The sequence below is a fragment of the Ipomoea triloba genome, chromosome 5 (genome assembly GCF_003576645.1).
Source record: "Ipomoea triloba cultivar NCNSP0323 chromosome 5, ASM357664v1".
Classification (NCBI taxonomy): domain Eukaryota; kingdom Viridiplantae; phylum Streptophyta; class Magnoliopsida; order Solanales; family Convolvulaceae; genus Ipomoea; species Ipomoea triloba.
Genome location: NC_044920.1, coordinates 28,730,723 through 28,758,495, shown reverse-complemented (window position 1 = coordinate 28,758,495; position 27,773 = coordinate 28,730,723). Strand labels below are relative to the sequence as shown.

General features: G+C 33.7%; 2 protein-coding genes across 2 annotated transcripts; both read left to right on the top strand.

Annotated features, from left to right (window-relative positions):
• Window positions 1-16,496: 16,496 nt before the first annotated feature.
• LOC116019054 (protein REVEILLE 1-like) lies at window positions 16,497-20,076 on the top strand. The gene is made up of 6 exons (XM_031259126.1): window positions 16,497-17,115; window positions 17,904-17,975; window positions 18,067-18,178; window positions 18,271-18,332; window positions 18,443-18,850; window positions 18,956-20,076. The coding sequence occupies exons 1-6, from the start codon at window positions 17,089-17,091 to the stop codon at window positions 19,682-19,684; spliced, it is 1,410 nt and encodes a 469-aa protein (XP_031114986.1). The 5' UTR covers window positions 16,497-17,088; the 3' UTR covers window positions 19,685-20,076.
• A 2,123-nt stretch (window positions 20,077-22,199) lies between these two features.
• Window positions 22,200-27,299, top strand: LOC116020531 (importin-5-like). Its single transcript, XM_031261001.1, has 19 exons — window positions 22,200-23,423; window positions 23,502-23,705; window positions 23,872-23,976; window positions 24,086-24,151; window positions 24,254-24,412; window positions 24,517-24,588; window positions 24,667-24,782; window positions 24,997-25,105; window positions 25,181-25,250; window positions 25,380-25,507; window positions 25,594-25,650; window positions 25,744-25,920; window positions 26,017-26,100; window positions 26,210-26,362; window positions 26,429-26,498; window positions 26,581-26,717; window positions 26,835-26,926; window positions 26,992-27,061; window positions 27,129-27,299. The coding sequence occupies exons 1-19, from the start codon at window positions 22,200-22,202 to the stop codon at window positions 27,297-27,299; spliced, it is 3,264 nt and encodes a 1,087-aa protein (XP_031116861.1).
• The last annotated feature ends 474 nt before the right edge of the window (window positions 27,300-27,773 follow it).

Sequence of the window (27,773 nt, the reverse complement as noted above, 5' to 3'; positions counted from 1 at the left end):
TTCCGTTACATTTTTACTTGCATAATTTAAGGATTCACCCTTAATTTATCCATACTTCTACCATATCAATTTATTACTATTGCAATTCTTTTGTTTAATATTAATTCCAAACTTTTTACAAAATAAAATTTTAAATATTAAATTTTTATTCTTAATAACTTTGTAATTTTCTTTTTATAATTTTTAACTAAATATATTTAGTAATATTTATGTTTTAAATGTAATTAACAAAAATATATTATTAGTCATAACCCAACAATATCTATTTATTAATATTTATATTTTTTGCTTTATACTAAAATTAATTGTGGAATTTTTTTTCCATATATAAACTAGCATTTTTTTAATATCTATTTTTGTTAGGACCATTTTATGGCTCCTATTTTTATTATTCACTCCTATATATACACTATCCACCTTATTAGTAAACATACAAGATTTGTTTAATACAATATAAAGGATTTGACTTTGTAAAATATTTAATATTATTTATAATGATTTATAATATTTTTTATATGGAAATAATATCCTAAAATCATTGATATTTTCTATATGGTTAGCAAGATAATATTTCCCTTACGGCATGTTTGGTTCGTGGAATAGGTCGGGAATGGAATACCATAATGGAATACCATTCCCGGGACCTATTCCATTGTTTGTTTCGTCATTTTATTCCTGGGAATAGCATTCCCAGGAATGACCTATTCCCTTTGCAAGGGGAATAGCCATTCCTAGGGGACCCCCTAGTATTAGCTATTCCCAAGTATTTGGGAATAGCTTTTATACTATAGTACCAAAAATACCATTTTTATTATATTATAATCCTTATATATAATATTTGTTTATTTAAATATATATTTATTTATATATTAAAAATGTAATTAATAATAATAATATATTTTTTTATTTAAAAAAAACTTGTAACTAAGATCAATTAAGACTCCTTTAAATGAATGAGTTTTTGCTCTTTAGGGCTTCCTCATCTTGTTGTTAATTTCAAAAGAGAAACAATGCTTCTCTTATATAAAGGAGCTCAAATGAGCTCCTCTTCATGAGTTATCAATGTGGGATCAAAAACTTTAATTTGTGTTTTAAAAAATTATTTTATATATAATTTTGTTTTGTATTATTATTATTATTATTATTCCTTTTTTCTTATTATTGTTATTAATATTGTTATAATTTTTATTTTATTATTACATAATAATAATAATATCATTAATAATAACATGAATGTCCTTATTATTATTATTATTACATATTTTATAGGGGTATTTTCGTCCTTTAAAACATATTTCATTTCTATTCCCTAAACCAACTAAACACTGTAATATAATTCCTAAAGTCCATTCCTTCTGCGAACCAAACAATAGAATACAATTCCTATTCTATTCATTGCCTATTCCATTCCTTATGGAATAGCATTCATACTACCTCAAAATTCATTCCGTGAACCAAACGTGCTGTTATTTCCTAGTGAATTAATCCATGGAAATAATTTTCTTATTTCCTAGTTAGTTTTGCCGAGTTTATTATAATTGAATTCGATGTACTTCTTTGTAAAATGCATCTTTTGCCGTGTGTTTACAACTTTACATGCATGTAATATGCCTATTTATAGGCAAAATTCAGCTGTTAACTTTGTCAGTTAACAATGAATTCAAATTAAAATTGAAATATGAAATTCTAATTTCAAATTTGCTTAATTGCCTCATAGATAATGCTTATCCATTAACAATCTGCCGCCCCACACATATATATAGCGTATGCTAAATGTTATAAACATTAGCATTTCACTGCTCCAATATTTCAGCAAGCATAATCGTGATAAAATAATTAGCTCATGATTAGTAATATTATCCATCATTTAAATTGAATTTAATTATTTATATACTCCACAACACTAAATAATCACACGAATGTTAGGTCACGTGCACATAATAATGAATATTAATTTCTCTATAAATTTTTCAATAGAAGCATGTTAGTTAAAGAAATTTGTAACATTTATTTAAAACTGGCTTTTATGTATGATAAACATATTTTCTTTGAATTAGTATAACTCGAAGACATATTTATTGAGTAATATCAATGCATCACGCTCAACTAACAAGAGAACAGGATCGAGCAAAGGTCTAACCTCAGTATTCAGTTGAGTTACTCATACCATGATTTACATCCTCCCAGATGCTTTGTCAGGCCAGGACGTGGAGGATTCTTGAGTTGGGGATTCAACTTTTTTAGAGAAGAAGAGTACCTTATAATAATTTTTTGGATGACGAGGAAACTCGCAACTACTATTAAAATATATATTTACAAATAAACATCATTCTTGTATAACAACCTACAAACACCAAATAACTTTTTTAAAATTACAAATATGATATCACTGTTTTTATTTCTAAACATTTATATTTCATTGGTAAACAATATAAAACTTTTATATATATATATATATATATATATATATATATATATATATATATATGATCTTTTCATTAATTTTAATTACTCGAAGGCTCCCAAAAATTTTCTCACACATATATACAGTTGATGCGCATGTGAAGCGAGTTGAACTTGTCAAATATTTCGGCAACAATATATTAAATAATAAAATATATTATATTGAATGATTTGATTAAGTATATAGCTGCATTGTTTTTCGGAGTGGCAGATAAATTATTTATATAATTTGACATTAAAGTAGATGAACGTACACTTTGGAACTGATTTAAGTGCTCAAGTAATTGCGAGCTACCAAGAGTTAGGTTATATAGCACAATGTATGTATAGGTTTTATCATTGGCAATTGCTTAGATAGGCAGGGTTGGAATTTCAATTAAATAAGTTGCATGTGAACACCACAACCCCATATTTTAATCAATTAAATAAACGTGCCATTCCTTTCTATCACATCTATTAATTAAATTAATATCAAATGCTTCAACATTATAAATCAGCTTGGTTGACGTGAATGGTCGTGCACTCTTGTCCCTTAAGAGAGGTCGAGAGTCTGAACCTCATCTTGTATGAAAAAAATAAATCTAACCAACACTTTACCCATTAATTGGACAGACCCTCTTACAGTTAGGGCCTACTCAGGACACCTCCTGACAAAAAAAAATAAAATGTTTCAACATTATATAAAATGTATGATGCTAACGAACTTTGGACAAGATCTTTTGTGTAAGAGTTAAACTTTGCAGATACAATTCTAGTTGAATCTAAATTAATTTAACCAAATAACGAATGTTTTATGAAAAAAAAAAAATATATAATACATGCACAATTATATTCATGTTCTAGTTCTTTTTTATTCGAATATTTAAAGAGTTTATTATTATTTTTGGTTTCTTAATTATAATGGTATTTTTATATCAACAATTTCATATTGAGTTGTGTGGTAATTGCTATGGAGTAAAATGGACCTCAGATCAGCTCCCATATATTAAAAACAATAATGGAACATCTTTTGTCACTTAATAAGTCAAAAGGTGCATTCATCAATAAGCATTTGCACCATTCCACCCAACCTATTAGCTGGAATTTAAACATAAAAATTAAACCCATCACATGTGAAAAGTAAATGATTTCATGTCATGAAATAATCATAATTAATATATCCATAATAAGATGGAGACCAATTTGTAATGGTTGTTGTGGACCCAGCTTTTTAATTGTTAGCTAAAACTAATTACTCCCATTATTAATGAAAATGCTTAAAATTAACAACAAGAAGACAAGAAACAAACATTTAGGGGGTCCACGAGACTTCTTGTACTTTTACTAGGAACAATGTTAATTTTACATGATGCATGAATCATGATTAGTCTTGGACGACTAATTAATTAGGACATTAATTAATCTTTTTGATGTTTCACTCATTCACTTTCAAAAGAATGATGTAATGTGACTAGAGGGACAAATATAATGCACCAGCCACCAGGTAGAGGGATAGTTAGGAGAGTATCACTAACACACACAAAAGCATACCATTAATACAGACCAAATAGACATAAATGAGCAAGAATAACGTTGGGTGGATTGGGCACTTGAGCATGGTGAATCAAGAAGCCCCAATTTTAGTTTGTAACTATTGCATTGGTCTTTCAAAGAGATAGATTGAGATAAAGACAAATATATCTAACAGTAATATAATGACACTTATATTTTAAGTTGACATGTTACGTACGATTCTGTAGCTAGTATAGAAAACGCGATCATCTTGCAAGCGTAGATGCGCTATGCTAGCTAGGTATCTAGAAACAATAGTCGAAGTCGATATCCCAAGTTGGGCTATTCATTACTGAATCCATGAGACTAGACATTAACATTTGAGAATGAAGCCCGTATTAATCAAGATCTCTCCTTTGTTTAATTTGTCGCTTACATGGCCTCTCAAGTCTCAAGACTTGGACGCCGCTAGTCCTTTCGGTCATTGGACTTAACCATCTAGGCTTCAAACATGTTTTTAAATCCAGAAGGCCGATTTATAACCCATTAATAACAATTAATGAAGTTTCTCCAATACATTTTCCTACAATATTATGTTGTAAAAAAAAAAAAAACTTTTTGATCGCATATCACTTTTTTCATTATTATATTTCCCCAACTTGATTGATATAACCAAAATACTACTCTTTTTTTCATTTTTAGAAAGAAACATGGCAATAAATAATATTTGAAAAAATTTCCTAAACTATTATATTACTACGTAATAAAATTTCAAGAGCATCTCCAACAGTTGTTTTTGAGGAGTTTTTGCAAAAGGGTAAGTAAGAAAGAGAAAATGGGAGGGAAGAGAGAAAAAAAAAAAAAGTATGACAAAAAAAAACACGGAAGCTCTTACACGCGCCTAAGGTGTGCTGAACGCGCGAACAGACGCTCCATAGCCATGCTTCCTCAAAAACCACACCAAAATCCACTAATAGGGATGTCCTAAGTAAATTGAACAACTAGTCCTCCAATTACAATTAATCTTTGTAAAAACCAATCCTTTTGTCTCATATATGTCAAAAGCCACACTTAATTAGCCATCAATCAACTTAAAATTAGTAAAAACCTTGGCCTTTATTTTAATTGAGGGTGTGATTAATTAGGCACTAGGAAAGTAAAGACAATCTCTACTTTCCAGTGGGTATGTGGGGCTTAGAAGCTGACTTACACAATGGTCCAAGATTTTGATCAAATCATAGAGCACAGTACATGATGTAATATAAAGTAAAGAAAACAAATGACTAAAAGTTGAAAACAAACAACATCAAGTTGGAAATGTCATTCGAAGTTGAAAGAAAGAGTGAGAGTGAGAGGATAACGAGCTATAGGGTCATTTTCTATTTGATGGAGTATCAAGTATGGTGGTCCTATATCCAAGGAAATTTTTGAGGTTTTGGTCTCCTTGTGAGGGGGATCATGAAAATGAAATTTATTAAGTGGTTTTTTGTTACATGGCACCTCCCCTAAAATGAAAACAATAATAAATATGAGGATTCTAGTTTTTGTTCGACTACAAGTTTTCTTAGCCAAAATATATTAAGATCTTACATACCGAAACTAATCATGTTCGTGTTGGGTAGGATCTCAGAAGGTAGCAGATAACGTCCTCATGAATTTTAAGGTAGTTGCATTTTTAGAACTCAAAGTTAATATTTTTAATTAAAGTGGAAGAGATTAGACTCATACCATCGTCTCATTCACTTAATAATATTTTCGGATATAATTATCCCATATTTATGACGTTATGTGTCGAAAATTACAAACTAAAATTTGTATGTCAATAATGATATTGCAAGATTAGGATTTTATCTGAATAGCTGCGTTGTGACTCTATGCAATGCATTCCCAATAGGGACGAGATGGATTAGAATATAATTATATTAAAATATGTAAATTGTTTACTTATGGATGGACGTATGTATACATCGTTTCTTCAATATTGTCATCATCGGAGGCTTATGATTATATCAAAAATTAAATTTTAATTGAATGATGTTACAAACATCAACAACACATGATCAATCACATACCATTGCACAAAAAACTATAACCTGTAACAAAAGACACAATTTTATTGATGAGTACTTGCATAGCAGTCATTATAGTCAACACCACATTTCCTTAACAGGATACGGGACTTAACTCTTCAAACTTCCGCCCAACTAACATTGTAGACATCATTTTCAATTGCTTGCATCAAATTTTAGGCTAAACTACAATTTGACTATCAATCTTCCAAAATCCAAATAGTTAGTTCGACCGATCACTCTAAAGTCTTGCTCTAGCAACAATGTGGGGTTTGAATCCCACTTAAGATCTGGGGGTCATTGGGAGACCTTGATTAGTCAGAGGTGATGAAGACCCTTTTGTGTATAGACCGTATAAATAAGAGGTGGGACTTAGAACTACCGAACAATTCTGATTTACTTCCTCCAAGGACTCCTGGGCAGGTGGTGGAAGCTTAAAATTTGAAAGAATTCTCTCCAGCAGGGGTATATGACAATGAGTAGGGCCCATCAGGTAATTAATTAGTTAATTAGATTGTAATTTAATGTCCATTTGCAGGTGACAATATGCATGGTGTATGTGGGAGGTCCATGCATCCCATTCCCCACAAAAGATTGGAAGGGGTATGTTAACAGTATACATGTCAATGAAACTTCCTGCAGCTTTTATTTCAGACTGGGAGGTGTAGTAGACAAGTTACTAAATTCCAAGAATTCTTGTTCATCATTGTTTTAGCATACACAGGGGATATGATATCCTCTTGATTGATTCCATTGTTGGATATACATACATATATATGTCATATATGTGTGTATAGAACTATAGACCAAGCTAAGAGTAGTCATATATCAAGAAAACATTATTTATTATATTAATATTTTGAAAAAATATATAACAGAATTTTAGATCTAAATGGGCAGTGACAAAAAGAGCTAATCATACACGTATATGTATCTTTCATCTGATTGAAAGCATATATATACTGATCTCCTTCCAAAAACCAGATTTGTCATTAGTACTTGCACCCTTCCCTATTATTTTGATCCCTACACATTTCATACAACAGTTTGAGATGAAATAAGAGCATGTGGATGGTTTTTCATTTAGATATAGATAACAATTTATGGTCAAGATTTCGTCACCATTTTTTTACCCACTTAACGTAAGGTACAAAAAAATGTTAGAGCAACTTTAAGAGGGTTATGTTTTTTAGGGATTTTATGGTGTGTTGGTTGAGAGAAAGGGTGAAAGTTACTTGTAAAAGACATATTTTTAATTTCTAAAATTTAGTGGATCCCACTTTAAAGCATGCTAACCACTACTCTTTTTTCTTTTTTCTTCTTTTTTTCAATTTTTCTTCTCCGTCTCGATCTCCCCCTTCCCTCTCTCCTATTTGACAAACAAAACTCTAACAAAAACCTTGACTGTTGTGAGCGCTATTAGGTCATCCCCATTAAGGGGGTTTTACACGTTATTTTAGGTAGAAAAAGTGAGGTGAATGAGAGATAAAATAGATCAGAGAGAGAATAAAATTACTCCTCCTGCAAATATGGGGTTTTTGCAAATTATGTGGGCCCTATTAACATTAATGAGAGTTGCGCCGTCGTGCCCAGGCGGACGCGTGCAGTGGGTGCATAATTATATCTTTTTAAAGTTTTTTGTTTTGTTTTTCTTTTTCTTTTTTTTTTTCCTCCATCCTCATTTTCTCTTTGCTAGTTACACCTGCAAAATCTCTCTAAAAACACAACACTATTGAGGAAGGCCTTAATCTCTATGGTTATTAGTTATTGTAATTATTTGAAATTTTAATAATTATATAATGATTGTTGTATTTTAAAAAAAATGGTCAGACAAAAACATGAAAACAGTCAGGGGCATACACACATGATGGGGGCATCCTCAGTTATCTGCATAGCTGACAAGGCTATCTAATAAGTGATGTAACACACTTACCTGACCTAGCAACAACACTAAACAAAACTGTTGTAGCTACTATATGTCTGAATGTAAGTATGAATTATGAATCCTCTTCACTGTGAATTATTGCCACTCCAACTCTAGTTTGACTTGTAAGCATGACATATATTGTCACAGAACAACCTAAAAAACATGTCCTCTTATGACAAAAGATGATAAAAGAACAGGAAAAGTTGTTCAGAAAAAGTGATGAAGTGAGTAATGAATATTTAGTACTCCAGAGCATAGTATGACCACCCTATTAATCATCCGTATGCATCGGCTGACTAGGCAAATTAATAATGTATTTTTAGGGAATTTATAAGGTGTCGGTCCGTAAATATATTTTTTATATTAACTATAATCATGTATACTATGTTTTGTTGTACAGAATATTGTAAAATAAAAATTAATGAATGAGGTAAAAGACACTAGTATCGATTAACATTATATTTTCATAGTACTCTAGCATTGCTAAAGTATCAACCGACAAGAATGTTTTTTGCACTGGGTAGCATGGTATGTTTCGTTGTACTCTAAAACATAGAATGACCGTCCTAATCCATCCATCAATATGCATCCACGGACAAGAATGCTTTTTGCACTAGATACAATTAAGTATGATATGTCTTATTGCACTAAGTACTACGGAGTAGAAGTAGTCACGAGCCAACTATTCAAGATCAAACCAACCCTAAATTGACCTGAAAAAAAAAATGGCTCGATGCTTGAAATTTTCTAGGCTCGAACTGAGACTACTTATAGTGAGCTAGTCGGAGTAGATGTACAGACCAAATCTGTATAATTTCTAAATTTTTATCATATTTCTAAAATAAAGGTTCACAACACTTAAACAAAAGCATTTAACTTTAATAACATAAAATAAAATAAACATTGGCCAAAATTTGGAAACGACAAAAAGTGAACCATACTCGATTTACTATAAATCAAGCCTAGGTCTGGGATGTGGCCATCTCCCCAAAAACAAAAATTATCAGTATCTCGTACAACCTTAAAGCATACATTATTGTATCTGACCCAGGGATATCGAAATTACATATTCCTAATAGTGGAGAAAAGGGTATGACCACCGTAGGTAGCTACTCCATCTACATATGTCATATGTGTATGGATGTGGTGAGCAGATGCATGAGAGTAGGTATAGATTTCTGAAGAGTGGGCACATGAAGACTTAAAAGGCATTGGCAGAGGTGTGGTGGGAGGGTGTGATCTGATGTCCACTTGTTGTTGGAAGTTTGCTACAAAACATTGGGTGTGTCCCTAATGGACAATGGGAAGGAGGCATCCTACATACTTGCCTCACCTCTTGCCTTAGCTTGCCAACCGTCCATATGCTTGGTGTATGGTCAAAATGATAAAATTGTGTCCTTCCCATTTATAAAGTCTTGTCATTTACTTGTAGACAACACCTTCCTTGGCCCCATCCAACTATAAATCTATCTTTTCCCAGTCATTGGATTTGATTGCCTGCCCATGGATCTCTACTCAACTCCCGATATTAGGGCATCCTCAATAGTAGTAGGTTTTTGATGAGTTTTGCAGGTGTAATTAGAAAAGAGAACGCGCAGAAATAAATCAGATAAAAAACCAAGTGGGACCCACATTTCCGATAAAAAAAATCCCATTTACTGTAAAGATTCGAATTTTTCTCTCACCTCATCCATTTTTCCTAAAAAACTGGTTCAAAATCCAGTAATGTGGATAACCTTATATGGATAAATTATAAGATTTTACGAAACGAAATGGGTTCTTTTATTTGGGTTTGAACTTGACTGAGATTTCGTCATGTCCAAAATAAATTTGGTCACAATTTTTATGGGAAATGACAGGTTGGTTTCAAGTAATCATAAACATTTTCAAAAATTTCAATTTTCCTAATTCATTCTCTGCAGTTAGAGTAGTTGGTTTTTGGTATGGCCTCACATGATTGAATTCATAATATATAACCAAACACTATTTAGAGTTGTGTAGTTAGTTAGCATTACTGATCTACACAGACCCCAGATCACACAACTAAATTCAAAATAGAGTAATTAAACCCCACCTACTATACAATACTGCAGTTCTCTGATCTATTCAAAACTATAGAATATATTCAAATTTAGCTATTTTTCAATTTATAAAATCCATGGGTATTTGAAATTCAATTATTTTCTTCATATTAAAATACAAATGTTAATAATATCAAGTTGTTAGGGCATGTGTGCATGGCATGGTAATATTCAGATTTTATTTTGAACGATATTTTATATTTTGGATGTGTATGATTTGCTTGAAAATAGTTTGGTTACATATTTATTTAATATATAATTCTAACGATATATTTATGAATTATAATTTCTAAATTCACTTTGAATTTTAACAAGAATAAAATTTGTAGTTTTTAAATATGAGAACCATATTTTACACATTGAATTATCTATTATGAAAATTTATAATATATTTTAAAACCACACAATATTTGAATTTGAAATTGCACTAAAATTTCCTTAAAAGAATAAAGAAAAACTTTTACCTGTCAACCAGTCGGACCAACTCCGACTGCCTCAGACTGACATAGTGACATCATGCCCAGATTTCTTCTCTAAATTTTTTATTTTTCTTTTCTTTTCCTTGATGCAATATTGGGCCGTAGGAACCTTAACACCGGCCCAGTTGGGTCTATGCTCAATACTAGTAGAAGGGTTACTTTTGCTACAACTCTACAAGCTAAGGTCCCTTTTATGTCGTGGGCCGAGTCCACCTTACAAATTGAATCCATATTTATATTCACAAAATTTTTTGAATGCTACTGATTCTATTACAATGCAGTATCTGTTCATAATTACTTTCTCTACCTATTGAAGCACAAGAATCAGTATTCACAATTTTAGAACTCTATGTTTATAATTACATAGCTCTATATTCATAATTTCATAACTCTATATCATGGTCCAATAAGGTAATTAAAAGAAATGGCTATTGTTATCGTGAATTAATAATGTATCACGCTACAAATATGTATATTGTCAAATGAGCATATAATATAATTAAATGATATTTTAGTGTTATTATAATGAACATATTGTATGTATAAAATGAAACTGAATAGCAAAGCTCATGCAGATATGCATATTGTCAAATGAACATGTATTAGAATTAAAATGATACTTTATTGTTGTTATAATGATCCTATTGTGTGTATAAAATGAAACTAGATAGTAGAGACATGAAATGTAATAAAAATTATACTTCGACTTTACTATAATGAAATTAGTGTGTGTAAAATATAAAACTAAAAAAACAAAGTTCATACAATATCTAACGAGCTAGAAAAACGATAATAAATTTTATAATCACCAAAAAAACATAGTGGCATCATGCCTAAATTTCTTCTCTCAATTTTAAAAAATAAATCTTTTCCCTTTCTTAAAAAAAATGTTGTCTTTTCCTTGATACAAGATTGGTCCATAGGAACCTTAGCACAGGCCCATTTGGGGTTATGCTCAAGCCAAGGCCCATAATCCCTTAGGCTGCGACAATGATGCGTTATGCAAAGCCAATCGTTATACGGTGGATCAGTGTCCAATAAGGCACTGTTTCTTACAATTAAAAGAAACTGTGTGTCGTTATGTGAATGAATGACGCATCACATTACATATATGTATATTATCAAATGAACATATAGTATAATTAAAATAATATTTCAGTGTTGCTATAATGAATCTATTGTGTATATAAAATAAAATTGAATAGCAAAACTTATATAGATATGTATAATGTCAAATTAACCTATAGTAAAATTAAAACGATACTTTAATATTGCTATAATTAACTTATTGTACGTATAAAATGCAACCAAATAGCAAAACTCATATAGATATGTATATTGTCTAATGAACCTATAGTCAAATTAAAATGATACTTTAGTGTTGTTAAAGTTAACATATTGTGTAAAAAATGAAATTGAATAGCAGAGTCGCAGAGACATGAAGTATAATTAAAATGATACTTTAACGTTACTATAATTAAAATGCACCTATAGCCAATTTGATATTTATTTATTATTATTATTATTATTATTATTATTATTATTATTATTATTTTGAATTGGTTTTTTTTTTTATAACAGAAATTGGTTCTCTACCATTATGGATTGTGATATACTGATACCAAACAACTTTATGGCGGAATAACTCAAAAAAACCAATGAAATAAAGCATGTTGCTTAAATTATAGCCACTAATTTCATCCCTTAAAGCAAAAAACAATGCAACTAAATCCATCCACTTGCCCAATAATCTAATTCCAATTCCCACTGCACCTAATAAATTGCCAAACTCAAATAAATATTACATTATTCTTAATGGTCCGAATTTAATTCCATACACAATTAGCATAACATGTCATCAAAAGTATATTACACATGTCAACGTTTTACTTCATACTAGTTAACGTAACAAATAATCATTAATACTGTGGAACATTGCTTTTTTCTTTTCTTTTCTTTTCTTTTTCAAATTGATCTAATTAGTGAGTGATACGCTTTTAGAAAAAAAAAATTGTTCACATTTTTTCAGTTTGATTATAAAATATGACCAATAAAGCCAGACGACTCACTATTTCAGGTGACTTGAATGAACATGATTAGATAGAAACAATTTTCATGGTGACACTTGAGCTGATGTCATCAAAGCTTTGTACCTTAAAAAAAGTATAAAATGTTTGGCACTGGTGCTTGTTTTCGATGAGGTTGATAAGTTAGGTGTTTGTCTATCGTGTGTTATCTGCATATATCATTCAAATCGCGCGTTATATGTCATCCTCAAAAAAAAAAAAGCCAACAAAAAAGATAACGGTCCTATTTGGTAAAATAGTTAGCTTATCTGCTGACTTATTTGACCAATATTAGTTGTTTGACTTAGTTAAAAAATTAATATAAATTTTTGATTAATTAATTTTTTGTAATTTCAAAATGCTAAAATTAAAAAAATTGCTCAAAATAATTTTTTTAATAGCTTTTTCATTTGCCCCTTAATGTTAAATATTTCATCTTTTAAGATTTTATATCATTGTGATTAATTATATTAAAAGTAGTAATAATATAACAAATAGCTGGGATAAGGAAAAAAAAAAAAAAGTGGTGATGTAATTGAATGAGAATGAAGGCTAAGGGTGCTTTTTTCCCTTTATGAACTTTAATTTGTTTAATGTGACTTACGTGGAGTATAAGTGGAAGATAGTTAGCATGGGACACATGTCAATTCCTGGATGGCTAAAATATTTCCGCCCCTTCATCCTCCCAGGGAAGCCAAATAAACATGTGGACACAATTTTTTCACATTATTTTATTTCCTTGTAAGCAATATGTGGTCCACAAGCACTCATATGACCATATCCACCCAATATGTGGAATTGCACTTTTAAAAACCTAGAAAGGTATTTAGTACTAGATTTTATCCATTATAGAATTTATTGGAATCAATATAAAATATTATGCAACATGACATGATTTCTATGTAGCTAGTTAATTCATACTCAATAAATAATACAAGTTGTCGCATTGTAAGGCAAGAATAAAAAATAAATAAAAAATTAAACAAACATAGATTGTCAAATTAAACAAACATAGATTGCCATAGCTGACCGACTCAAACCAAACACACCAATCTTACTACCATATGCCTCGTAAATTCATACTTTTTTGAGTATTAGTCCAGGACCGGTCCTAAGCACGGGCGGGATGGGCGACCGCCCAGGACCCCATGATATAAAGGGTCCATCCATATATATGTATATGTATACATATATCTATTATAGTGTTATAATTATATTAAAAAATAGAAAATTAGTATTATAATTATATTAGAAAACAAAAAATTAAGAATATATGTAATTGCAAGAAGCTGAGAATCAATGCTTAATCAAATAATTTAGAAATAGAATTGACACGGGAGTTGAGGACACCTAATTATCTTTTATCTATTAGAATCAACACCCTAACCAACTAAACCATTCGTATGTTAAAATAAAAAAAATTTCCAATTCGATTAATAAAAAATTATTCATTTGTTTGCCAGTTTGGGCCCCATTGTCCGTTGTAACTTGTAAGTTTTATTCTATTTGTAATTTGTTATGTATTTATTTCCTATTCAACACAGCACACCTATAGGGCAGTAGGGATTTAGTGCCATAAATCTATAATCCTCTAATGAGTAATGTATATTTGAATAATGAATTTTGTGATTTCTGTAATTCTAGAATTTTTCATAACACGTAGAATTTTTTGTCATGATTACTTTTGTATTTAAAAAATGTTAAAAATTTTCTAATAGTAGTTATTTGATATTATTATTTTTTAGTATTATTACATTTAAATTTTAGTTTTTCATATAAGGGGCCCATTTTTTAATTTTCGCTCAGTGCCTCTAAACTGTTTGGATCGGCCCTGAGTATTACTGACTCTATTGCAATACAGTATTTATTCATAACTACTTTCTCCAACCTACTGAAATCTAAAGAGTCAATATCCGCGGAGTACCAATAGTGTTTTGAAACATATCTTTTCCCATATCTTACCTGCTTTGTAGGTTTGAATGTCATCAATCAATATGAGTATATGAGTGTGATAAATCACGAGATCTCTTTCTAGGAGGAACATATTTCGCCCTGTGGAGGCTGTAGTCTTCGCTGTCCGACAAGGAAAGCATTTATTATTGAAAGCCACGTGGAGACTAGGATAATGCCGCCTGCTCGTGACGTGGCATAAAGTGCAAGAAAAAGTGAAACTCATTTGTGCGGCTACAAAGAAACAAGCTAATGACAGCTCATCATCTCATCCTCATCCCCTCGAAAACACACCACAAATTTTTAAAACTATTTATTATATCCAGAGTTGTTAGATATTTTAGCCCTTTTTCAAGTCCACAAAAACGAATAAAATATCGCTGGAATTATTTATTTATTCGTGTTTTTTTTCTCAATAATTACACAAAAATATTTATTGGCTGGATATTTTCTTTCTTTTTCGTGTCTGTTCATGAAAGTTGGGTGGGCAAGATTGGCTATTGGGCAGATAAGGAGTGAAAGAAAGTGCGTGCGGGGCTATGTTGTGGACCAGGGTTTTTTTCCATTATTTGACTTTACTATGTGTAGTAGGGTTTTTCATTATTTGACTTTGCTATTTTAATTAAGTTAATTAATTAATATTATATATGATATGATGTACACAAAACAAAACAAATCAAAACATTCATTGACATTTTGTTCTAATTTCAATTAAAACAACTTGCTTGTACTAGAATTCTAGATATCTATAATTATTGATTACGATATGAAACCAGTTATATTTTATGAGAAATTTTTTACTTCTTTATTAGTTCAAAAATTCTTTAATTGTTACGTAGTAAATGTATCTTATTTAAGTTGGAGTCACATTTGTGTGAGACCGTCTCACAGATCATTATTTGTGAGATGTGACGAGTCGGGTCAGGTCAATATTCAAGTATAATACTTATACTAGTAAATGTAATACTAAATCATGAATAAATTGTTTGTTACTTGTAAGAAAAATATAATACTTTTGAGGACAAAGGTAATAATAAAGATTTAAAAATAATACTTTTTTTCTTACTAAAATTATTATTTAATATTTACTTTCGACAAATAAAAAATTCTGTAGTTGTGAATTGATCAATCAACTGAGTTAACAAAAAAAATTTATGTAATAATTAAGTGAACGAGGTGTGATATAATAATGATAGGAGTAAATATTATGTAGTAATTATTGTTAGGATGAAAATTAGAAGAGGAATGGGATATTAATATATGATAATATCTCTCAATTTTCTTTATTTTTTATTTTTAATTTTGAAAGACGGTTAAAAATACGAAGGAAGAAGAAAAACTAAAAAGTGTTATCAAAAGAGAAAAAGTGCATACAGCGTGGCGCGGTGGGTCCGGGGCATAGGATTAACAGGCGCCCAACCACTAAGAAAGTGAAACGTGGAATCCAAGAAGGGCAAGTAGGGTATGGAATGCGGTACTCGCGACACTGGAGTTGGCAACAAAGTTTGTCGAAAACATGGGTAGAAGTGAAAATTGAGGAAAAAGAAGCGGCGGTGTCGTTGGGATGACATCAATGGAACACGTGTCCGTAGCTTTCCTTCAACGTGAGCCACAAGACTCCATGGATTTCTCGGCCTCTCTACTCTCTAAACCCACCCACCCTGCCTGGCAAATTATTTTGTAAATTTGGTCCATCTTACAAGGTAAATTCGTGTTTAAAATACACAATTTATATATTAAATGTTCAAAATTAAATTTACATATCAAATGTTCACAACTGAATATTCATAATTCAAATTGTGAATTCAGTAAGTAAATTATGAACATTCAATATGTAAATAGTCACAGGTCCATCTTCCAAGATGAATTCGGATTCATATATAACTATTGCCCCGACCCGAGAAATTCAATTCCACCACGCTGACGTGGCGCTACCTGCCTTGGTCTTTTACTTACCCTCCTCCCCTGCTTCTCTCTCTCTCTCGCAATTCTCACAAGATATGTTTCTCCTTTAACATCGCTCTGTTCTGCTCTGCTCCCCTTCTCTGGGTTTAATCTCCGCCGTTCATCTTCCGGCGTTTTTCGCTTTCTTTTCCTCTGTCTTCATCTGTAGCTTGAGGTTGTGGTTAACTGGTCATCAAGATCCAGGCTTTTCGTTTTTCCGGTCGCCGGAGAACATTTTTTTCTGTTTCTGGACATACCCTCTTGTTCAGTTTCCTTTAATTTCCGTTTTTTCCCATTGTTTCTGAACTGTAATTCATATCGATACCAGTTTACTTCTTTTCCATATTTGCTTGGGTGTTGTTACTCCGAGAGTGGAGTTCCACGAGGTTTTCTTTGGAGGAAAAGCATAAAGTTTTTATCTTTATTCAAGAAAGTTGGTCTGTGATCCAAGACTTTCCCGAGTGTGAACAGGGCTGTTCAGTAATCACAGAATTTGAGGAGTTTGTAACATCCTCGGATCTAATATTTGTCGGATCATAGTTGTATACAAAGAAAAGCGAGAGGAAAGTGTTCTCTTGGCTCAGAAACTTCAGAAGCAGAAGTGGCGTAGGCAAATTAATGGTCCCAGCGCCGATGACTTCTCAGGTCAGATACTCTCTTTTTGGGTGCTGAATCCCTTTTTCCACAAATTCTTTTCTAGTAATTTAAAATTTTTAAACTTTTTTGGGTCTTATCTTCTTATTTTTTGTGGTATTTGGAAGTTATGAGTCAGAGAGTCTCGTTATGGTGTCATACTGGATTTGGAATTATAGTGTTTGTTCAGAAACTTTTAAGTTTGGTTTCACTCTGGCAAAAATGCCAAAGTTGATTAGAACAAGAGCTGGTTTCGGTATTTGATGACAAGTTTGGAACTTGCAGATAAATATTTCTTGTTTAATCTTAGGATATGCTTCTTGAGCTTAGGCACAATGCAATCCTGCCTAATATGTTTCACTGATGTGGGCATGTGGGAGCCATTTAAACTTTCAAAAAGTCTTTTTTCCCACACGGGCAGTTCTTAAGTGGCAGATTGTGGGCAAGGACGAGTCTAGACCCACAGTATAGATTCATACCTAATGTAGTGGGCTTCTTAGGAATACCTGGCACAGGTTCTCCAAGCTAATGAGCTATTGAGTTACCGTAATTTACCACCTCTAGAAATCCTGTAGGGTTGGGGTAAGAATTCCCGACATTGGTTCTCCAACCTAATGAGCCGTTGAGTTATAGTGATTTACCACCTCTAGAAATCCTGTAGGGCTGGGTGCAGGAGATTTCGCCTTTTGTAGGCAAGTTTTAAGTCTTTTCAGAGTTCCAAATCTCCATAAATTCCTTTTGTAGGCAAGTTCTAAGTTGTATTACTCATTTTGAACACCCTTTGCTTCTACAAAATGCAGGATCAAAATGGAGGGATGGGCAACTGCATTTCTGCTAGGAGAATTCAACAATCAGATGAACATGCTATAAAGGTTCTTGTGTGTTTCAAGGATTATTGGGTTTTACTGTGGGGTGTATTACCCCAAGGCATTTCCTTTAGCCATCTGTTTTTACATTGAATAGGTTAGGAAACCGTACACGATAACGAAACAAAGGGAAAGGTGGACTGAAGAAGAGCATAGGAAGTTCCTTGATGCTTTGAAACTGTATGGTAGAGCGTGGAGGCGAATAGAAGGTAATTTTGATTATTCTTCTGTGAAATCATATCTGTTTGTTAGTTGGTGTTTATTGTCTGTCAACTGAAAATGGCTGTGATTATTTTTGCAGAACATGTGGGCACAAAGACAGCAGTTCAGATTAGAAGCCATGCCCAAAAGTTTTTCTCAAAGGTATTATCTTGGCCAGTTAAAATCTATAAGTGGCCTTTTGAAATTTGAAGCAGTCCATCACCACATTAATTTATATCTTGTTGATGGTTATTGCATTGTTTACTGGTCAGGTCGAGCGCGAGTCTAATGGTGATGATGCAAAAACTGTGAAACCTATTGAAATCCCTCCTCCTCGCCCGAAAAGAAAACCTATGCATCCTTATCCTCGTAAACTGGTCATAACTCCGGTTAGTGTAGGCATGCTGGATCTTGAGAAACCGACTAGGTCTGTGTCCCCTAACCTGTCTTTCTCGGGGAAAGAGAACCAGTCTCCTACTTCTGTATTGTTTGCGCTCGATTCAGAAGGCCAAGCCTCAGCAGATTCATCGCCAAATGCTAGCCCGTCGTGTGTCACATCAGCTACTGGTGGTGGCATTCTATTCTCTAAACATTGCAATGTGTTGGTAGAGGAGAATGGATCTTCTTCCCTGTTACAAGTGAATACCGATGATCCTACTCCAATTGAGCCACCTCCCGGGGTATATAATTGAATTGTTTCGGTTTTACCTTTATACTTGTGATGCAAATTGCAATGACTGATTAATACGGAGTAATTCTTATGCCTACTTGCTCCATATGTGCAGAATCTCGAATTGCTTCCTCTCGATGATGGTTATGTTAGGGAAAACTCTACAGCTCAATATCTGAAGCTTTTTGGGAAAACCGTATTAGTTAATGGTTCCCATACACTTCAATCTCCAACTTCTGGAGACTTGAAGGCTCTAAAGATGGCAATACAACCGTTCTCTTGGAACTTCTTATCGATAGGGCATGGTGATTCTGAATGCAAGCCGAGTACCTTTGCTGATGGAACCCTAACACCTCGGTCAGTCTATCACCTGCCACTTGCACAAAACGAATATCCAAAGACGATGGAAAGCATTAATCCGGTTCCTTCCCTCCCATGGGCGTTGCCTCGTGCTCCTTCTTCTGCTGGTTTTCCTTGTGTGGTGCAGGTTCATAGCCCCATTCCAATCAAAGCACGTCCATTGTCGTTTGACAGCAAGGACGTTGAAGAGAAAGAAAAGGAAGGATCTTCCACTTGTTCAAACAGTGGATCAGTAAATGTAGGAATATGTGTTGACAAGAATTTGGATACCGAAACTCAGAGTGGGCAGCAATCATTCGAAAAACTAGGGAGCGATTCGTCGTGCATTATTAAACCTACTATTTTGGAGCAAAAAACTGCAAGCTCCACTAAGAGAACAAAGGGGTTTTTACCATACAAGAGATGTTTAGCGGAAAGAGCAACGCGTTCGCCCACAATAACGAGCGAAGAGCGAGAGAAACAGCGAACCCGCCTATGTTTATAGCAGTTATAACCAGTGAAGAGCGAGAGAAACAGCGAACGCGTCTATGTTTATAGCAGGCTCTAACTGCTGGCTTGTTGTTTAATTATTTCCACTTGATGATGAGAAATTTTGTGACAGTAATGCTGGATTGGCTTGAAGGGCAATACATACCCAAGCAGTTCAGCTCTTCCTTGCTGGCTTGTCCCCATTTTCTTCCCCTGAATTGTCCAAATACCAGTCATCTTCTACTACTGCAAAGACCTTGCATAATGCAGGATTCTTGTACATTATTCTTGCATATTATAAGAATGATCTTACATCTTGTAATATTTCCATTTGATTTCTCAACTGTAAAATGTGAATAATGGTGGCAGTTCTTTAATTAATGTAAGAGGTTGCTAGCTTGCCATAAACTTATTCTATAAATGGCTTTAGTTTCATTGTATTGTTAGTACTTGCCTTAGGCTCCTCTCCCATTTAGGTCTAACTAATGCACACTTGCCTAGCTTCATGGTTCAGTCCATTCAGAGAGAAAAAAAAAATGGCAATCGAGTGGCAAGAAATACAAAGAATAAGAATAAGAAATGTTAACCTAGGAAGGTTTACCACCCTGTTGTTCTTTACTGTTAGAGTCACCATACGAATTTAAAATGTACTTTCAATTAGTAGTTGTGGACTTTCCATTAATCAGAAAATAAGAAATGTGAAAACAACATAGAAAATTAGAGAGGTCGGGTGGATTTGACCTAATTCGACCAAAGGGTGAAAAAGACAGCTTAAATTGGATTAAGAAAATTTGTTAATCAAAGCATCGCCTTCTATATTTACATAAAATTGAACTTTTACTCAAGTACAAAAGGGAAAGTCGAATAGGGGAAAACATGGGGTAACTCTTAGTTAAGTTGTCGGGTAATTGACTTAGTAACTAGGTTTATCTCTGTGTGGTCTTTCAGCCGTGAGCTTTATTGTAAATCAAAGGGAAAGGGGAAAACATGGCAAACAAGCTAAGAAAGATAGGTTTCTAAAGAGCAAAAAATTTAACTTTTTGTCCTCAATTATTTGTGACATTGTCATATTTAATTTTACTAATATGAACTTTTAACAAGTATCAAATTATAGTATAGTACCAGTGTAAATTGTGATTTTAGTAGGGAGTGTTATGACACGCAATATGCGACAACTAGCAAATACGTTATACGTATAGTACTAGAAAATGACACAAAAGAAAAGAAACGAGAAGCACAAAATAATGAAAATAGAACTCAAGTTAGAAAGTGTAATCTTCTAAATGCAATAACTTATAGCATCGAGGAAAGAACACAACCAAAAAATTGAGAGGGTGCACATAAGAACCCTAATTTATAAGCTGCTCTCGTGATAAAATAAGCAAAGATTAGGACTAAGAATTACCACTCTCATAGTGCATCAATTCAAAGTCTTTCAAACACATACAATGTATTAAAGTTAACTCAACGTTTAGCCAACTCAACGCTTCCCTTATATCGCTACCGCCTCATCTTCCCTTGGTGAATAAAGTCCACTCCACTGTCCATTAGCATCTCTGGGGACATACACACCCAAAGCCCATTTTAGCATTGGCCTTATATTATCAATATATCAGCATCTGCTACGTTTAATTTTAAGAAACCCGGTTGAGGCTTGTTCCATCCAACAGTTTCACGCACATACAGGTTCTGGTTAATTATTGGTTGGTGGTATTGTCAATTGAGGCGGCTCGATCTCCAATCATAAATAAAGGTAATTCTTTACTCTTCAAACTATGATGGAGGCTGCTGCGATATATTGCGCCATAAAATGTGATTTCTTTGGGTCCAGATTCCCCAACACACCATATATGCCTACTAAACAAATTAAAGCTCCACACGTACTCCAGTTTGGCAAATTAATTCATATTCACCCAATCTTTGAATGAGCTGAGGGACCAGCATTACTATTCTGAACAGGCCGGCAGCCCCATAACTTTGATACAAGTAATATTTCAAGAAAATAATATTTGTTGTCATTATATATATACAAAATAGTGATTTTAACCTCTTGATATATTAAAGTGAGTATTATTGACCATTTAATTTTTGTTAATGTGACAATTTTGGTTCCTCACCAGTGGAATTTAAGACCAAAGTCACCCATCATAAAAAAAAAAAAAAATCTTTATTTAACTTTTTAAATTTAGTTTATTTTCTTTTATACGGTTTATTATTATTATTATTATTTCAAGTAACTTCAACATAACATTTACTCTACCGAAAGAAGTAATCAAGTGAGTATAATATGATTATATCTTACTTAAAGATCACTATATATGAATTCTTGCTAACACCCTCCATCTTCGGGTCGCATGTTTTTTTGCAAAGCTATTATATTTCATTAGAGGAGTGAAAGTTTTCATTGAGTGCCTGCTTAGTTCATCATTTACGCCCATATATAACAGGCGTAAATGTGGATTATGTACCAAAACCCACTTTCAATCTCTTTCATCATTTCTCGCTCCAAGAACCTCCCCTAATTCTTTCTCATGGATCCGTCTACTTCTGAACAGATTCTCTTCCGTCTGAGAGAACTATTGCGAGAAGATAGCCTAGGCGCTTTCTTCAACTTCGTCGATTATATCTTCTCAGAGGACGAATCCTTCAGAGACCCCGCCTATCACCTCTACGAAGTCGCCATGCACAAGTGTTCGAATGCTCTTTCTACCCAGCTCTGCTCAGCTATCAACAGCAGTCCTAATACCGAAACCAAAATGCGCTGCTCTACCCTCTTCGCCCGTTTTCTTGTCTTACAATCGCCCATGCTCCACCAGCAATATGCAAGATTCAAAACCTTCTTTATCCAGCTCCTCCAGGAAGAGGAGGAATGGAAGGTCCTCAAGATTCACTGCACCTGTGTTTCAAGAATCGCCGCTCAGATTTTCCCCAAGCAAGATTGGCCCGAATTGCTGGAATTGATGTTGGAATGGTTATCTTCTCCAAACTCAACACTTACAAGATTGGCCTCTATAGTTTTGCTCTTCACACTAATTCCAGAATGCCCTGATACTTTTATTCCCCATGTGGATACTATAAGTTCGGAGTTTCAGCGGTTAATGGATGAGGGCTGTGAAGATAACACAGCCAGAATCGCCACTGTTGGTGCCGCAGCCAAGTTTATTTTGCACTTAGCTACTCCTTCAAAGTATGAGCAGTACTATGGTCTGTTGCGCGGAATGATCAGCGTATTGGGGGGTGCTGTTTATGATCAAGATCTTGCATGTAAGGCGCTTGATGCAATGACTATCTTGGCCAAAGAAAAACCAAGGTTCTTCACACTTGTTCATATGACACAATTGGCGGAGGCAATGCTTAAGATGGCTAGCCATACTAATACTAATTCGAACGAAAATATGAGGCAACTAGCAGTTAACTTCTTCATCGCAGTGGGTGAGGGCGGAGATGAAGGTAAGGGAACGATTCAGAGTCTGCCCGATAATGTAATTAAAGGGCTGCTCACACAGTTGCTTCAAATGCTGATGTGGGAAGCTGCTTGGAACGAAGCACATGTTTCTGATAGTGATGAAGGCAAAATGACAATGTGCTATTATGCTGATGAGTCTTTGAGCAGACTGGCGATAGTCCTGGGTGGAGATGTAGTTGTGCCCAATTCTCTTGATTTGCTCCCAGGTTTCTTTGAAGATGATGATGATTGGAAAAAACGCTATGCTGCAGTATTGTCCCTTGGCTTAATTGCATCAGGCTGCTCAAAGGTAACGGAGTGACAACACCTCTTATTACTTAGATTAGATTCCCTTCATGGTTCATTATTGGTGTCCTTTTTAAATCAGATGCTAGTACAATACCTTGAAAGTTCCGTCAAGAAAGCAATGGCACTAGTTTTTGATCACCAGCCTCACGTGCGCTGGGCAGCTATATATGCAATCTCTGAATTCTCAAAGTACCTGAGTCCCTATTTTCAAGAACAGTGTCATGAAGAAGTCATTCCTGCTTTATTAAAATGCATGGATGATTCTGGCCACCCCAGAGTGCAGGTAATTGTGATTTCCCTCTCACTAAATTTGTTGTTTTAAAGCATTAAGGTTCTCTGTGTTGATTTGCAAATATAAGCTTTCTTTTTCTTTACTTCCCCACTTTTTCCTATTAAATCCTGTGTAAGTAATAATTAATTTATATTGTTATCTTCCTTTTTTTATTTAGACATATGCAGCATGGACAATGTCAAATTTCTGCAAGAATTGCTGTTCAAATATATTGAAACCACACCTGAAAGAAATTATTAGCAAACTGCTTATGTTCCTGCAGGTATGTGGCATTCAATTGCTTATGCACATATATTGGTTAGAGATGCAACTTTTTAAGTTGTCATCCATTTGTAATTTGAATTGTTAAAACACATTTTTTTCTAGTTCAGACAGGGAAGACATTATTGAATGAAACAGCTTTGAGTGGGTTAGCCTCATTAGCTGATTCAACCAAGGTAACTTCCACAATTTATTTCATCTTTCACAATTAAGGATTGTTGTGTCCTACTAAAACTTAGCAGACAGTAACTAGTCTCATTGATTGTGTGAATATGCAGGATGATTTTCAACCATTCTATCCCATGGTTATGACCTACCTAAAAGTTATATTAATAAAAGAAGCTTCCAATTGCATGCTAGTTGCCAAAACCCTAAAGTGCATCACTTCAATTGCAATGGCTCTGGGAAAAGTTGTATTCTCTACTGATCTTCAAGAGGTGACTATATATAAATTTGTGTTTCCTGTAAGCTAAATTAATCCTTTTGGTTATTCATGCTATGCTAATGAGATCCTATTGTCCCTAATGTTATGTCTTGCAAGATTTTTTACGCTCTTCTCTCAGAACATAACCGTGGTGATATAGATGGTCAAGTGAAATGTTATTTGCTCCAAGTATGTTAAATGCAATATTTTATTTGGTCTTGGTCTGCACTGAACCACCACACTCTTACATATGTACTATATCCGCAGGCATGGGGTCTATTATGCAAATCATTAGGGGAGGACTTCCGTCCTTATCTGAGTGCTTCTATGCCTCTACTGATAAAGTCAGCTGAATTGGAAGATCACCTAGCGAATAATTTTGAGTTGGAACTTTTTCTTTATGTTAAATTTAAATGTCTTACATGTGATGTGTGGAAAGGATGTCTTAGTTTAGAACATGGTGTGTAAGGTTTACTATTTGTCTGTATAAAAAAATGTTGAAGTTGAGTTGAAATATGTTTTTCCAACTTTTTCATATGCTCTAATGGCTGGAAACTTTCCCTTTATTCTTTTGGTAATATACACATCTTCTGATAGGGATTTGAAGGAAAGAAGCATTATCTTGGAGGAGATGTTGTGGGGCTGTAATATGATATGCTGTTTTGCTTATCATATAAAAGGAGGACTGCACATGTGGATTGAAAAGGTGGTCGCTATTCTTGGCTATAGAATGGAGTCTCAGAGAAACAAAAATAATCTGTGAATTTATTGACTAATGCAGGCTTTAAATGTTGTAATTCCACTCGTCAATTTTAAATTTGATGAAAAAGTTAGGGTAGCTGCAATATCAGGTAAGCTTTGTTGTTTCCTAATCACAGATTATGAGATTTATATAAGGTCTAAACCGTCTAATCATTCTGTGTTCAAACTCTGTAGTTATATAAGGTCTAATCATTCTATGTTTAAACACTGTATTGTAGCAATGCCATTGCTGTTGCGATCTGCTGCTGATGCTGTGGAAAACGAGCTTCCTATTCCACGATTTTTAGATTCTCCAATCATTGATTTTGCAAAGATGATAATCCCAGCTTTGGGTGAAGCCTTAGAGGTAAGCTTGCTTCTGAAACTGAAATTTATTAATAGACATAAAACTGGTTTGTTCCTTTAAAGTATACATGAAATTGCTTCTCATAGGCACCAACCATAAAAGTTCAAGTGCAAGCATTGGTGGCATTGAATGAAACCATGCAGGCAGGTTCTTTCTCCTTCATTTTAAACACTAATTAATTAATGTTCTTGAAATACTATACTAGTGCATCTTATATTTTTCAAATTCCTTTTCAGATTGCTAGTACTTGGGCACCTGATCAGAAAGAAATTATTGACACCATATTGAAGGTTCTCTCAGCATGCTTCACCAGGAAAAAGGAAAGGGAAATTATGGCAAAGTATAGATTAGACATTAGGAAGCCTGAAGTGGTGAAGGAAGAAATTCAGGAGGAGCAAAAGTGTTTCAGAGAAGCAAGTGTTTTACTTCCTTTTGAGCTGAATGATCTGCAATTATTTTTTGGGCACTAGTATGAAATTTATTTGTTTTTCATAAATATTTTGAAACAGGTTCGTATTTGTGTGCAAATTTTGTTAAAAAGGCTCTATGCTCAAAAGCTCATCCCTACAGTTCTTTATGTAGAACGAATGTGGGTATGTCACATCCTTGCAACTTGCAATTCACTCTTAATTTCCTTGCTGCGAGTATCATATCATATTCCTGTGAGAATTTGAGTAATGTTTCTTAGTCATGTTTTTGCAGCAAAAGGAAAGTACACCTGAAGAAAGAAGAATGGCCTTGAACATTTTTAGTGACATTGCAGTGCTATGCAGAGAACATGGTTTAAGGCTATATCCAGAACATATTCAATTTCTGTTCAAAGCTTGCAATGATACAAATCCAGACATTCAACAGGTTTCTGTTTACACGCTTCTTTAGTTACAAATAAAGGTTACGTTTCCACTTACTTTCCATCTACAGATCGCTGCCTGTGCAATTGGTATATATGCTGAGTTTGATGATAGAGAAGCGTTTAAGGAGCATCTTCAAGGTAGCTCAAATAGTATGTGTGTTCATTTGTTTGGTTTATATGTTTTTGTGGTGTGAACCTGCAACATTCCAACACTCTGCAGATGGACTCTCTAGTCTGGAAGCTATATTTCAGCACGCTGGTGAAGGTAGCCTACAACACTTGATGGCAAAAGAAGCAGCTGTTTGTGCTTATGGGAAACTCTGTTTCTTCCTTTGTGAAGAAATTGACCCGTACCAGGTAAGCTAGCTAGCTAGCCATTACAAGATGTGAAAACTGAAAAATTCAATTAATGAACTTTGGTGAAGGTAGCCTAAGCTTATTGATTCAAAATAAACTTGTTGAATGCATATGCAGAATATAGCAACATGGCTCTTACATTTGCCATTGAAATGTAATTTTGATGAAGCCAAAGCTGCCCATGGACTGCTTTGTTCCATGGTTGACAAGTGAGTACACTTTCTGGGCTCATTCAGCCACTTCAATTTTTGACTCATCCTGCTTTCACTTTCAGGCTAGAGACTAGGGTTACTGGTCCTGAAGATGATGGTTACATGAGCACAATAATTACAATTATGGCCGAGGTGAGGTCATTGCTTTCACTCTCTTCTCCATTATTTTTGTTGTATATATTAACATGGTTTTCCCTAGGTTCTGAGGATTGGAGGAGAACTAGCCACAGAAGAAACCAAGAGCCAGATGACTCAACAGTTGAGGATGTTCAGTAAGAAACTGGGATGGAAATTTGTAGCGATATGTGAAGCATTGCACCCGGCTCAGCAGAACATATTGCGCACCTACTTGGAAATACAGCTCATCTGAGAACATTGCTTAGTAGAATTGAATACCCTAAACCCTGTACATGAATCAGACTTCAACAGCTTATTCATCATTACATCATCGAATATTCAAAATTAATATACTTCTTTTAAAAAAATACAAGTCTTACTCAATAATGCATTTTATTATATACATCATAATATATATATATAATACAGGACACATAATATACTACTACCAGAATAATGTCTAACATTATATAATGAGTACAGATTTTATTTATAATTATAAATATAGATTATTATTTCTGTAAGGAATACATAAATAGTGCATAATATTGCCCAATATTTTTTGGATACATTGGAAGGGGGATACCCAGTAAGATTAAAAAGTACTAGACTGGTGCCAAACTGGAAGGCCGAATTGGTCTTCCTCAAGGGGTGTTTCGCGGCCCAATATGATATAAACTACTTATAACTATTAACTAGTCCTGAATTTATTTAAAAACGTATATTA